Source organism: Lampetra fluviatilis, chromosome 16, assembly GCF_964198595.1.
Source record: "Lampetra fluviatilis chromosome 16, kcLamFluv1.1, whole genome shotgun sequence".
NCBI classification, from domain to species: Eukaryota; Metazoa; Chordata; class Hyperoartia; order Petromyzontiformes; family Petromyzontidae; genus Lampetra; species Lampetra fluviatilis.
Window position 1 is genome coordinate 1,915,645 of NC_136290.1, and position 15,119 is coordinate 1,930,763.

Below are 15,119 nucleotides of genomic sequence, written 5' to 3' on the forward strand. Positions count from 1 at the left end.
AGGAGTTACTGCACATGTCACTGTGCAGGTTTTTGCGATTTAGCTGCACAGCTTTCTGATGTCTTTTCGTGTTGTACCGCTCGCAGCATGTGGAGCGAAACGTCGGACACCATGCCAAACAACCCGAGAGCACATCGGAGAGTTGCTGTACATAACAGGCAAATTATCTAATTCACGCTTTCAATGGGGGTCTAAATTTGAATGTCGATTAACTAAGCGAGATGCAGGCAACGGTGCTCTCTGTAATAACCGCTGCAGATCTCGCACACCTGCCGTGTGAGGGAGACTGTCGAGTAACTTGCCTCATTTTGCCTGGCCTCGTACTTGCGCACTGGCGGCGTCGGCTGCGTGTGTGTGTGCGGTGCTAGCTGAGAAATGCGTTTCTCTGCCGCTCTCTCTCCGCAGCTGTCTGCCGGAGAGGCGCAGCCCCCCTCCATCTGGCGCTCGCTGTACCGTGCTTTCGGCCGGCCCATCCTGCTGAGCAGCACTTACCGCTACCTGTCCGATTTGCTGGGCTTCGCCGGCCCCCTCTGCATATGGGGCATCGTCCACCACCTGAGCAACAAGGACAAGAAGCTGCACCCGCAGGTCAGACTCTTCTACCGGCTTGACTCGGTTTGCGCACTCGCTGCAAACCTCTTCTCACAGCGGCAGTAGCTGCCGGAACGTGACACCAGTTGGACTCCTGGTGTCGTGTGACACGTGGGGGTGGGCCAATCGAGTAAGTGGAATGTGATTCCACTTGTGTTCTGTAGATACACAGCCCTGGTTTAATACGACCTATATTTATTTTGACAATGATGCATGTAATAAACTTGTTTTGGAGCTTTCCTGACTGCTGGAAATTAAATAATAGAGTACGACGTTTCGATTGCAACACAAGCAATCATCATCAGATGATGAATACGACGTTTCGATCATCAGATGATGATTGCTGATGATGATTGCTTGTGTTGTAATCGAAACCTCGTATTCTATTATTTTATTTTATTTAGTTTCTTTCTACGTGACTTTACCGGAAGAACCAAAAAGATGCATGTAATCTTAACTATTTTTAATTTTAATATTGTTGGTTATCTTTGGTAGAGCTCCCCTAAAATTAAACCTACGTATAGTTGACGTATTTTTTTCTTCTGATGTCCTTGCTCGGGGTCACACTTTCCTGGTTTTTATTGCAGCTTTGCGATTGGCTGACTGTTCTTTAAAATTGGTTAGTATTTTGATGCTGTAATTTTTGCAGTAAAACTGATACCTCTGTATTATGGCCATGTTGATTCAATCTAGCTTAGTTTTCAGGATTGCTTCTTACACGGCCGAGTATGAAGGGTAGAGTTTCTGATGGCATTTTGGCAAAACTCTAGTCGAATGAATACGAACATAGCCATCGTGAGTGTATGTCGACAGTATTATGACCACAATTAGAATGGGATGGAGAGCCCGATGTGGATGTAGTTATAACTCAGCTGTGTGGAATTAGTCCATTTCCTTTTACAGGGGATGTAGTAGCATTCACCACTTTTGGTTTTTGTTGATAATATCTAAGAACATTACCGGCTAAAGTATTAATATAAATCCTGTCTTTACCAAAAGCACCCAAATTTGGACAGTCTTCTAAATTTCTAAATTCTTGCTTTTTTATAGCAAGTATTTATCTGGATTGTTTATTTATTAATTCATTTTATAATGAGGATAAATACAACCGTAGAACAAAAATACGAATGAAACCTATGATACAATGTAATTGCGATACTTCATGTCATCTTGTCACATTGCATGTTTGGAACTGAGTCACTGCTGGTATCTGTGGACTATTTTCTCACAATCAAAGTCAAAGAAATACCTGGCTGAAATGGCCATTGGGGCATTGGTGCTCATCTCCTCTTTATAAGCCGTGAGTCAGTTGTGGAAATTCAACATTCCTATGGTAGAGGATAGTCTATCCAAATGACGACCACTGTTGCCTTCCCCACATAGTGGTACGGAACTAAGTTTAAACATACCAGAGGGACAATGGGCTGAGTCGACCCCAACCAGGGTTTGAACTCACGAAGTTTTGATTGCAAGCTGCTCGCCCTACAAGCTCAGTCAGCTCATCTCACAATAAAACCACATGGGAATGTTAATTACAATTTTGTCAATATAAATGTATTGTTAAAACCGCCTCCACCGACACAGCCAGTTAGTAAGGTTTGTCACGTAAACAAAACATACCAATTTGTTAGTAGTTTAGCACACCTGTGTGGTGGAGATTAAACCCAGAGCATTTACAATTCAAGTATGATGTTTCGCCAGCAATTGCAACCAGACTCATCAGATGACAGCCAGAATAAAAAAAAGCCAAAAAATAACTGTTAAACGATATTTCTAACATGTGATATTTTTTGTTTCATTGTGCATGCAGCACAGTGCCACTCTAGTAGCTAAATGTGTCTGATTGTCGTGTTGCAAGTGAATAAAGTGAAAGACGTGGTGCCACAAATTGGTTCGTCATTATGGACCCACGGACAAGCACACGGTGCCACTAGAAACGCCACATTCACCACAAATTCAATCTGGGATAAGGTGAGCGCAAAGTTCCATAACAATGCCCCTTCAAGCTTTGACATTTTGACCACGGCACCGTAAAGATTCTTAACATGATCTAAAAAACACAAAATAATGCATGTGATTCATTGGTAATACCTGGGGTTCAGAGCCCAGACTCAGGTAACATTTGGATTCTTTAGGTTTACTGTAAATGCTTGAGGCTCATAGGGACAGACTATTATAATCCTTAGGATTCGTACGGGTGTCAATTCGTGAAGCCCATATGCTCCAATGCAATGAAGTTTGGTATTATACTTATATAGTGTCCCGCAAGCGTATTAATATAACAAATACTCATGCCAAATATTAGTAAATGGACTAAACATCCAAATTCAGGATCCTCCGGAATGATAGCTTTGAGATTCAGTATTTCACGGATAAATAAAGCACTGTTATTTGTGTTGTAATATTCCCCATGTTTGTTCAAATGTGTTAATAAAAAACGAATTACCCTTTGTCAATCCACTGCTGGATGAAGGCCTTCCTAATTCTATGTTACAGATGGGGTTGTTTGACCATATTTCACCACGCTGGTTCACATATCACTCGCTGCTGGCGTTGGCCTACGCTGGGATTTAGGTAGCCAGCTTCAAAATGCAAAGGTTGCGAATCATGGTGCCACCACTCCCTCAATTAAAAAGGTCTCTAATCAGAATCAGAAAGGGTTTTATTCGCCATGAAAGTTCGCACAAACAAGGAATTTACTTTGGCAGGAAGGTGCATACGTTCAACATATAGGAATCTTAAATCTTAAATAAGTGGTGTACAAATCTAACTATACTAAAGATACAAAGTCTAACTAATACTAAGGGGCTAAAGTATGTAAAACATTTGAATGAAATATAAATTATAAAATAGCTATAATATACAATATAAAAATACAAAAATACAAATAGGGTAACATAGTGCAAATATGGCAAGGTGTCATTGTGCAGATAAAGTGTTAAAAACAATGTAAACAATTATTGATCCTCTTCAGTTTTTTTGCTTGGAAATACATAAATATATTATATTATGATGCAACGTTTAAAATACATATTAAAGTCAGGTTTACTTTAATAGTTCAAACAACATTATGCAGCACGTAAAAAAGCTTGAATCTTGAACAGGAGTTTTGTTTCGATAAATTAACACACCAGCTGATGATTGATTTCCAAATGTGTTGTTGTGAGAATCATCCTTCAGTGCATGGCAGACAGGTATTTGATTATATCAATGGGTTCAATATATTGGTGGGGTATAGAAGACCGTGGAGGGAGGGGGAGCAGGGAAAGAGTGGGGGTGGGGTGGGTTGAAGGATTTAATGCAACCAATAATATTTATAATGAGGAGTCATGTATTGTGTTTGAGTTTTTTTCTCTCCTCACTTTATACTTTTCATGAGTGGGGCCCTGCCCCACCGGCCTCTAATGCACCTCCGATTAGCACGGTTGGCTATTACGGTGAGAAAGAAGTTCAACATACGTACAGTACATAGTGCCGAGCCGCCACTGATTTGGGCTTTGAGCCGGCACCATACCTGCCCTGTGCGTGAACCGCTATCATCCCCGGGTGCCTCACGATCGGAGACAATGGCTGCTGATACGCGCGACGCATGCACTTGATGACAAGTTGCGAGTGCTGTAGCCTCTTTGTGGGATCGCGAGCGGCACACGGACAGGGCACTAGTGTATCAGGAATGCGGCTGGTGTTCGTGCCTTCACTGGCTTCCGAATTCTTGTATCATTCTCCCCGTTTTAAACCTGTACCATCCATTGTTACAACATTGTGCATGATACATTTTGGAGTTAATTGCATTAAACATTAGGCGTTTGAGATAGAATTACAGTCTAATCGTGCACTTTGGAGCTAAGGGTTGACAATGCCAATGTGATAGAATTTAGTGTATGTATGTTGAACTTTTTTTGCACCGTACGTAGCCAACCATGCTAATAGGAGGTGCAGCGCACGGTGAAAATCACATCACACATATCTAACACTAATGTTCCATGCAGCATTGGTGGCTAAGCAGAGGGAAAATACACATCGCATTGGTCTCTGCGTAAAAAACATTTGAAATGGTTACTATAAACGAATCCAACATCTTGGCTGTGTCCGTCCTTGAAGTGAAATTCTTGAAATGTGGCTCATTGACAGCGAGTCCCTCTGCTGCCTTAGCCATGTGCTTTGTGCCAATTCCCAGGACAAGTTCTTTGGCGTGTACTTCATCTCGTCACGGGAGTTTCTGGCCAACGCCTACGTGCTCGCGGTGCTGCTCTTCCTGGCGCTCATCCTGCAGCGCACATTCCTGCAGGCCTCCTATTACGTTGCCATCGAGACTGGCATCAACCTGCGGGGAGCCATACAGGTCAGAGAGAGACACTTGAGGACTCGCCTGCACGGGGTTGCACGACGCGGCACGGGGTGGCACAGGGCGGCCGGCGTCACTCCTCAGTAACCCCATGTAGGGTCTGCATATAGGAGCGCACCGTAGAGTTAATCTAGAACACCCAAAACTGTAAAAGGTTGCGGAGGTAGGAGGATGGGCTCCGGGGTTTTCTCTACGCTCAGAGTACCCTCGACCCGAGAGAGTGGTTGGGTTAGTTACATAAACCTGGTCCACCTTAACCTGCTCCTGTTTAAGGAGAAAAGCACACGTCACTCCCCCCCCTCGCCATGCTGATGTTACCCGTGTTGGTATGTGCTCTCTGATGTGATGACTGATGTTGGTTAAATAATAATAAAAAAGTTCTGATCAGCCCTCAGTGTCCAAATTACTCAGGTTACTGAGCAATCAAGACAGTGCTGCCCTGGGGGAATGTAACAGTGGTCATTACCATGACAAGACCATTGCCCTGGTGGTGAGGTGTCTGCCACTGGCGTAGAATGACAAATAGCGATGATCAATGGCCCCGCTGATCGTCTGAGCAGTGAGACACTTTGGGCTCAAGATCCATTCGAGCAACAGACCTCTCACACTAAAAAACATATCGACATAATGTACCCACAATAGTGTTCTGTACACCCACACAGCGCTGTTTGTATAAGGCGTGTCTGTTTTTGTAACATGCTGTAATGTTGGTATTCTTCAGTGCGTGCGTGTTCGTGTCTTCCTTCAGACGACGATCTACAACAAAATCCTAAGGCTGTCCACATCCAACATGTCCATGGGAGAGATGACCATCGGGCAGATCTGCAACCTCGTGGCCATTGACACCAACCAGCTCATGTGGTTTATGTTCCTGTGCCCCAACCTCTGGGCCATGCCAGTCCAGGTAGGTTCTTCCACTGGGATTGCCATGCCACGGGGTCCGCGCGGTGTGACGATGCGGTTACTGCAATGGGTGTGCTGTGGCCCAGGGCTTCCCATGGACCTGTGAGCTTTTTTGGGGGTCCTCAGAGGTGTGCTTATGGCTTCAGAGGTAGAAGTTTCTGTTCCATAAGCCATCACAGAAAATTTGTTGCTTTTCGTTGTCAAATGTAGTTTTCCAAAATTGCTCTATCGTGCTCTCGATTATCCTCTTCAGGATTTTTATCCCAATCTGCCTACAGCAACTGTCTTAGGAATACATATTCCGTTGTATTTACCAGTTGGATACCTACACCAATTAATTAAAAGTTTGTTATACTTTTGTTTTGCTCATATTTACCTTTGGCCCAACTAGGGCACCCATCTTTGTCGAGTTTTTCAGTCATTTTCCGTAGCTCATGTCCATGAGCCACCTTATTCTGAGACGTATAGATGTTAACTCCATGGCTGTATAAAGATGTTACATAAACTCAAATGTATAAACTTGAAACACGTGCCATTAATAGCTATGCTTAATGGTATATATATGCACTAATTTTATTTTTTATCAGGAATATGGAGATCTGAAATTGCCGTGCTGCTGTTTCTAGGTTTAGACGATAATCATTTGCTTCCTATGTCCTTTGCGGTTCACTACTGCTGACATAATTATTCAGGCCGATTTCACCAAGCAAACCCTGTGCCTCAGGTGACTGAGTAATCAACATCGACTACTTTGCCGATCCAGGACGGGGGATGGGAAATTACCTTACAAAGGATAAATAAGGAAAAAATATATACTGTATGTCCTCCCATGTAATATGATATTTTAACAAATGGCAGAAGAGTCCACAAAGAAGTATGAACAATTTGATTTGCATTGATAAACAGAGAGAGACACAAATTAGGTTTATCGTTTTAACTGTCAGGAAATGTTGAGTGGACCTGTTCAAGACTTGGGCAAGACACATTTTAGACATTCTGGTCCTGCTATGTGTCGGTAGTGTCGCGGTTAGCCCACTGCGCTACGAACCCCGGCAACCCAAGTTCGATTCCCGCTCACGGCCAACACCAGTGACGATAATATGAATCGGTTCTGGGCCGACCATAGGTCGACTCAGCCTAAAATGAGTGCCTGGTGTGGTGTCTAAACATCGCAACTGGGGAGACAATGGCAGCCGGGCATGGTGTGGGCCACCAACCCCCTCGTGTGCCATTCCGGCCAACATAGGCGCTCGCTCACAGAACTTGCCCCAAAAGTTTCTTAAGGCTACGCGGGGGATCTTTGTCTTTTGTCGCGCAGATAGTGATGGGGGTCATCCTCCTGTATAACCAGCTGGGAGTGAGCGCGCTCATCGGGGCCACGGTGATCGCGCTGCTCGCCCCAGCGCAGTACTACATTGCCACCAAGCTGGCCGACGTGCAGAAGTGCACGCTGGTGAGGAGTGCGCACCACCACGCTCACCGAGCTGGCCCTCACCTGGTGGCCCAACGACTAAACCGCTCCGTCATGTCATCATTGGGCGGTGGACATTTCTTTATTTCAGTGATTGATCTGCTTTAACTCGTAGGCTTTCGCGGGAAATATTATTCATAGTGAAGTTTTTTTACACCATGGGAACCTCATTTGCCAGTAAAAATATAATCATTGGTTTTTTACCCTTCTATCTGGCAACAAAACTGACACCTATTTTTTTTTACAAGGAGTCATGTTTGCATAGACCGCAATACCTGCAGTCATAATACAAAAGACATAACTCTGACAATGTGCACTGTCCTTGAAGTTGATTGGTCCACACCCGAGACAGCTTTCCTTAGAGCCTAGTCTCACATGGGTTGGACCAGATGACTGCAGGTATTGCGGTCTATGCAAACATGACTCCTTGTAAAAAAAAAGGTGTCAGTTTTGTTGCCAGATAGAAGGGTAAAAAACCAATTATCATAGTGAAGTTGTTTTTTCTTTTGTACTCAAATTTTAAACGTTATGGGTTTACTCTTAAACACACCGGTGTGCTGAAGCAGTAACTAATTGGCACGTTTCGTTCACGTGACGAACCTTACTAATTGGCTGTGTCGGGTGGTGGTGGGTTATCAACGCATTTATATTTATGCAATTTAACCAAGAACCAAAAACCTTTATGATAATTTGATGTTTTGTGGCTGTGATAGGTAATGGGCAGCAGGGGGAAATGCAGAAAATATACCATTGTTGTACTGTACTGTGCGACCATATCAATGCTGCTTTCCTTCACTAACCCCCACTTACCGACATGCGGCATGGTAAAATAACTTCCATTCCACGCAGGGATTAACAAAGAGGGCCATAATGTTGAGACGAGCATTCGTTTATTGGTCGTTAATATTTTAGCTCAACATTTTCACACACGCAGCAAACCAGTGATCGTGAAAATGCTTTTTGATGTGCGTGATGATGAAGTGAATATAACGTAATGTCTTTCATTGTACGATGTCTTGGCAGTGGAAAACAAAAGTGTGTACATGCTCACACAAAAATATTTTACGTGTGCTGCACACGTTTTTGCAACGTGTTTTGTGGGCTGTACCGCGTGCTGTTCGGCATAATGTCCTACATCTCATGCCACTTGCTGCGAGCTTCTTCGGGAGCCGCATGTGCATTCGAATGCTGTGATACATCTAGACACGTCGCACCCTGGTCTCAATCTGAAGTCATTGCCAAGCAGAAATCACTCCGAGAGGTTTTCCACATCTAATCCGACCAAAGAAAAACTGCTTGGGCTTTACATGAAATGATCCATGGTGCTCTCAGTCTCGACTTCTCTAAACGTAAATCCGATTTAACGATAGCATCCTTCTGCCTACGCGTTGACCCAGCTCTAGAGTCTTCCCAGGCTGTTCATCGGTGTGGCTGAGAGACACCTGCCCCCTTGAGAAGCACAGACAGCTAAATGCTTTCTGACATTTACAGCTAAATGGCATCTGTCGGCATTCAAAGACACAGTGCATCATCGTCATGCAGTGCAGTCATTAAACGAATTAATTGTAGTTTCCTGTGAATTTACTTCAACTTTTTTTCACAAACGAAACCACGTTTACTCTTTCGCTTAAGCGGTGACGGTGTTTTTCTTGTGATCGTTTTCAGGAAGGGTCGAATGACCGCTACCGATGTTGTCTGAAACTTAAATAGCCACTGCATCAAGTAAATGTCTTTAATTGCTCCACTTATCCCATTATTCCATTAATCAATGGCTTTAACTTCCTTGTTTGAGACTGAATTCACATTACGCATGCTGAAATGTGTACTCGTGTTTCTTGTTACCTTTCCCTCCCGGTAATAAGCGTGCTCTTCATGTTAGAGCTATGTTGCATCACATATATACTTATCTTTTACCGGTTGCCAATTTGTATGGGCCAGCCAGTCCTTAATTACTATAGCCTTGGGTAGGAATGACGTCCCTCGAGGCATTCCTTTTTAAAAAGCTAAATGTTTTTTTTTCCCCACCATGCATTAGTTGTTCTCAACCTGCTCGGTATGTCAGCCCCCCAATTAGAACCACAGAGAGGTCACATATCCACGCCTCTAGTCAACGCGGAGTTAGAAAGGCATTTGTTTCATGTTGTGTATTTGTGTGGTTTGTAAGGCATTACGGTGTGCTTGATGTTCCCTACACACATTCAAAATTCTCCTGCATGGTATCCACGCCACAGCCTCTCGCCCCCCCCCCCCTGAAATGCTGGGGAAGGCGGGGGGGAGACGGACCCCATGATTTGAGAACTACTGCAATATTTGGATTGCATTTCATTGAAATAAAACTTTTTAGGAACAAAAGTTTCACATCACCTACTCCTCACAGCTGAAATCATCACCAATGTGAACAATCAGCTTCCTGCAATCCCCGATTGCACTCGGGTTCTTTTTTACGGACCTTACAGTTGACTGCAAGTACATACAGAATAAAGTAAAGATGCACAGTAGCAATGTCAGAGCGGGATTACTGCGAGACTTGAAGACTAAGCGGGCAGCCGAGAGGGCTTGCTTAATCTTTGCAGACCGTTTCAAATGTAACAACATTCTGTGCGCACCTCCCCGGTGTCGGTGGTCCGGCACTACGTAGACTCGCGAACACTGGAGCCCGGCGGGTCAGGAATAGGGAATCAGTATACATATAGTAACTCGTGAATATGGGAAACTCGCGAATCCAGAACTCGCACATAGCGAGGGTTTACTGTGCACACACCTTTTACATTTGGTTGACGTAGACCCATCATTACCACGCGATGACTTTGCGCGCTGTGAATATCTGGGTAATTTTCCTCAACTGACATTGAATGTGGCGTGGACAGGAGTACTCCAACGAGCGCCTCATGAAGACGAGTGAAATGCTCAAGGGCATCAAGCTGCTCAAGCTGTACGCCTGGGAAAACATCTTCTGCTCCAGCGTGGAGACCCTGAGGGAGAAGGAACTCAAGAGCCTCAAGACCTTTGCCATCTACACATCCCTCTCCAGTGAGTTCCAATTCTCCCCTCGTTCCCCCTCTCGGAGGGGGCACACACTCGACAGGGTGGTCCGGATGTCTCGTGACCCCCATTTCATTCTCTAGAAATTAATATAGTTTTTAAAAGTAAGGTTATATTTAAAGCAGAAATGAATATTCAAAGGAAAACAAAATATGGGTCAATGAATTGGGGGTTACAACACATCTGGACCACCCTGTTCAGTGAACCTCTTTCCTTCTCGAGCACCACTCTCTTCTTCTCCACTAATTCTCTCTCCAGTCCTTCCTTCCTGCACAGAACCAGTGAGTGGCCTGGTGATTATTCCTTCCGCACTAAGCTGCGTTAACTTTATAATGAACAATGTTAATTAAAATGGCACTGTTGTAAAGTTGTATTTATTAATAAACACCTGAAATGTGTTTATTTACGTTACAGCAACAACACTGGGTCACGACCCGGCCCGCACAGACAGTGCTGCCCTACCCTCGCTCCCAATTTGTGAATTTCACATTAGTTTGCTACTGTCTTTCACTCTCTCTCTCTCTGTGCATCTCTCTCTGATCTCTACTCCAGTGACCCGGGTGCTGCTGCGCGGTCCATTTTCTGCCCCGCCTCCTCCCCCCCCCCTTCTCTCTCCCCCCCTACTGCCGAGGCCTATATAACCTCGTGCCACGGCAGATCTCTCGCCTACTTCAGCAGTTTTTCTTGCTGTGGTTGTCCCACCTGATGACGATTGCTTGTGTTGTGATCGAAACATCGTGGTTTTTTTATTTTTCTACCTATGTGACTTTACCGAAAGAACCAAAGAATATAGTTATATTCATATTTTATCATGAGCATAAACACACCTGCTACTCTGGCTTACATTCATCAGCAGCTCACTCAGTGCCTTACATCATATCTTAACCACTCCATCGCCCTGCTGTGGTGCTGGAGTCTAACCAGGGAGACCGCCCAGCGGCAGCTCTCACGGTGTCATGACTCAAGTTGAATGCTCCACCATCCTGCAAATGTGGATTAGTCTGCTAGTAGGGGATGGTGATATTGGACCGGCTTTGGGGCAGCTTGGGACTGACCAAGAGCTAGCAGGCGCCACAAATCTCATGAATCGGGCCACGTTTGTCACAAGAGACGTGAAAACAACTGTGATCCTCATCTTCTCACACTGCCATTTACCTTGATGCATGCTTACCAAATCACTTTAGCATGCACCCACAGTAATGGACAATGTACTTGAGAAATAACAAACAATGAGCCGACAGCAAATATAGTATGGATTTTTTTTTTCATCAACAAATGCATATGTAGTGTAAATTGCTGGCAATAACAATCGTGCAATGTTTCTGAATTTGTTTGAAAATATCTATTGCATGCTATCACTCAGCTGTACTGGTCTGAGACGTTCTCAAAATATCCCCTCTGTGTGTGTGCAGTTTTCATGAATGCTGGAATTCCAATTGCAGCCGTCCTTGCCGTGAGTATCACCCACACACATGTTCCTTCCTGCCCATCATGAAACCATTGTGACGTATGTATGTTTAACTTCTTTCGCACCGTACATCGCCCACCGTGCTAATCAGAGGTGCGGGGAAGGACAACAAACTAAACACAAAAAGCAGTTTTAAAGGATTTTTTGTGACAGTGCCCAAGTGAAGGCACACAGCTCCATTTGTTTTCCATTTCATTCACTCATTGCTCAAGGAGAACATTTTGCTTGGCTTTGGATGAAACAATGATTGGAGTTCATCACAAACTGCGATCTTTCAGAGCAAAGTAGCTCCAGCTGACACGAAAATGTTTCTCCTTCTGTGCTGTTAACACTATAACACGGATATTTCACTGATAGCCGTGTAACCTCGCGCACGTGTGTGTGGGGAGCGGTGGCGCAGCGGTTAGCATGCTGTGCTAAGAACTCGATGACCCGAGCTTGATTCCTGCTCACGGCCAACACCAGTGACGATTATCTGTCCTGGGCCTTCCCTAGGTCAACTCATCTGTAAATGAGTACCTGGTTACGGTGTTTAAACATGACCACTGGGGAGAGAAAGACGGCCGGGCGTGGTGCTTGCCACCCACCCCCTCGTTTACCATTGCCGGCCTTCATAGGTGATTTTACTCGCTAAACAGCGATTGCCCCAAGAGTCTGTTGAGGCTATAAGGGGGCTCTCTGTCTTTGTTTTTTGTGTAGACGTTTGTGGCTCATGCCCACATTGAGGAGACCGAGCTGACCCCGTCGGTGGCGTTCGCGTCTCTGTCGCTGTTCCACATCTTGGTGACGCCGCTCTTCCTCCTGTCCACCGTGGTGCGCTTCACCGTCAAGGCTCTCGTCAGGTAGGGCCCAGGTGCTCTTCAGAATAATTGTAAACATCATTTAATTTACGGTGAAAGGATGCTGCCACGGTGTAACGGTCAGCACACCGGACTTGCAATCCGGATGTCATGCCAGGGCAGTTGAAACAATCAGGACCTTGTTAAGGTCCCTCGTCATCGCTCGAAGGCATGCCAAGCCCTTTTGGACCCATACGATTAACCTTCAACAATGCAAGTTCAACCTCGATGAAGTTTATGAATAGAGTTCAAAAGAACTCACAAACAAACACCTTATTGTGAAAGAACCAACGCAGAAGATCCCTGGGAATGATCTTCCACGAAGCTCATGGTCGATTCTAAACCGCATCCGCACAAACTATGGCAGATGCGGATTCCTCATGCACAAATGGAAAATTAAAAACTCTCCAGTGTGTGACTGTGGTCATACAGAACAGACTGTAAAACATATAACGACACCAGTGCCCGATCCACAAATACGAAGGAGACATTACAGCGATACACTCCGCTACTCGTGACGAAGTTATCTGAGTTGACCACCTGAATGTGAAATTGTTGTTGTTTCTCTGCATCAACGTCAACCATACGGCAACAAGAAGTTGAAACAATGGGGCACATTTCTTAAATCCCCTGGCCTCTATTCACCGAGCAGTATAAATGGGTTCATCGCAGTCTATTAGCGGGTTGCATGTGGTCGGGTAAAGTTTGCGAACTACCATCTGGATGGATATCCATTGTTATTTATATGCATAGATTAACCCCCCCTTTGCCTTCGTACCTGATTGGCTCACAAGTGACAACATCACATTTATCTGCATCCCTCTATTTAAAACTGAAACAGGAGGATTTCTCCACAATTCCGGCTGTTGTCTGATAAGGCTGGTTGCAATTACCGGCGAAACATCATGGCACTCGAATTGTAAATGTTGTTGGTTTGTTCGCCAACACACCGGTGTGTTGTACTGGTAACGAATTGGCACGTTTTGTTTATGTGACAAACCTTACTAATAGGCTGTGTCGGATGGTGGCGGGTTTAACGACATATTTATATTTACGTGATCTAACCCAAAAACCTCTATTATGGGTACTACCACCTCTTTGAAGATATCTGGCTGCTCTGAAAGAGTAGGCCAAAATTCCATCTAAGGAAGCTCTCTAGAGCTCCCTCGAGTGAGGGCTCTTCCGCCAGCAGTGGCGAGAAGAAGATATTGCAGGGCTGTTCTTCAGTTTGCCAGGAAAGCCTCATTCAGCACTGTCCTTAATTGGGATGTTTTTGAGCATGGTCCGTAATTGGGATGTTTAATTGATTCCTTTAAAAGCAGTATTTTTTCACGTGAAAGAAACCTAAGTACTCAGAAAAAACCATGCATACCAGTGGATAACTCTCAAAGCTCTGTACAGATGGGTTTATGAGCCCACTTGCTGTACTGTTACCTCATGACCACCTCACAAACCTAGTGGGTTGTAGAGTTTAACATTTGTTTAGGTGATCCACAACCCTGCTCTTCGGTCAGTTTGTTACTTTTTCTTAATTGACAATAATTGTGCGTTCCTAGCAGTCATGATAATTTTACGCTGTGTAAGCCCTGAGATTCATTCGGGTCACGAATTAGCCTCGTGGCTTTATTGGTGGCTGGTAATGCAATGAGCAATAGCTACTCCTCTGTCAGTCTGTGGGATGCTCCTGACCACTGCAGGCTCATCTGGCTTGAGTGATGCTTTGCTTACACAGGCTGCGACTCTGTAGGTTCCTCTGGCTTCAGGAATTGTACCGGACCAGGTTTTTTTTTCCTTGTTGGAGATTGTAGCCACTTTAGACATCTTTTTACTGGGTGGTTAGACAAAGGCCCTAATGTGTATCTCTATCACAAAGGTGTCATCAGACAATGGGACAGTAGACATTCTAGAAGTGCCTGTGGGTTTGTTCTGTAATGCAGAACATTAAGAGACTGCATTGGCATGGTGGATTTGATAGGATGAAACTAACTGAAATCTTTAGTATGAACATACATATATATGGTTAAGGTAAGAGTGATAGATATTGCTGTAAGGGTCAGAGGGATGTATTTTAACAAAGCATATAGAAGATAAGTTTCTGGCTTTTGAGTGTAGAAGCATGCAGAGAATGCTATAAATGTCATGAAAGGATATGGTTAGGAAGTGTGGAGTTTGGAAAACAATTTGGCAAAAAGTGGCATTGATGTAATCTTCTTCTTTTGTATGGTTGATGTAGATGCAGAGCAACAACTACAATTCTAGATTTGAAGCTTTCGTGACTGCAAGGAATCATCTTCTTAGGTTCTTTCGGTAAAGCCACGCAGAAAGTAAAATAAAATAAAAACAAAAATCACGACGTTTCGGAGGCAACACAAGTCTCCGTCATCAGGTGGGACCGTCACAGCCAGATTAGCTGTATCAAGTGAGGCAATGATTCAAGATGTAATCCCTTAAAAGCGAGTT

At 44.4% G+C, this 15,119-nt stretch overlaps 1 protein-coding gene across 3 annotated transcripts in view; it reads left to right on the forward strand.

The window, feature by feature from the left end:
* LOC144936460 (ATP-binding cassette sub-family C member 8-like) overlaps positions 1-15,119 on the forward strand; it is a 113,917-nt gene that overhangs the window by 33,658 nt on the left and 65,140 nt on the right. For all 3 annotated transcript variants that reach the window (XM_078863530.1, XM_078863528.1, XM_078863529.1), the window contains exons 7-13: positions 406-588; positions 4,769-4,933; positions 5,685-5,840; positions 7,158-7,292; positions 10,178-10,340; positions 11,765-11,805; positions 12,520-12,662. In XM_078863530.1, coding sequence (XP_078719656.1) covers positions 406-588; positions 4,769-4,933; positions 5,685-5,840; positions 7,158-7,292; positions 10,178-10,340; positions 11,765-11,805; positions 12,520-12,662 — 986 coding nt within the window. The remainder of the gene's footprint in view (positions 1-405; positions 589-4,768; positions 4,934-5,684; positions 5,841-7,157; positions 7,293-10,177; positions 10,341-11,764; positions 11,806-12,519; positions 12,663-15,119) is intronic.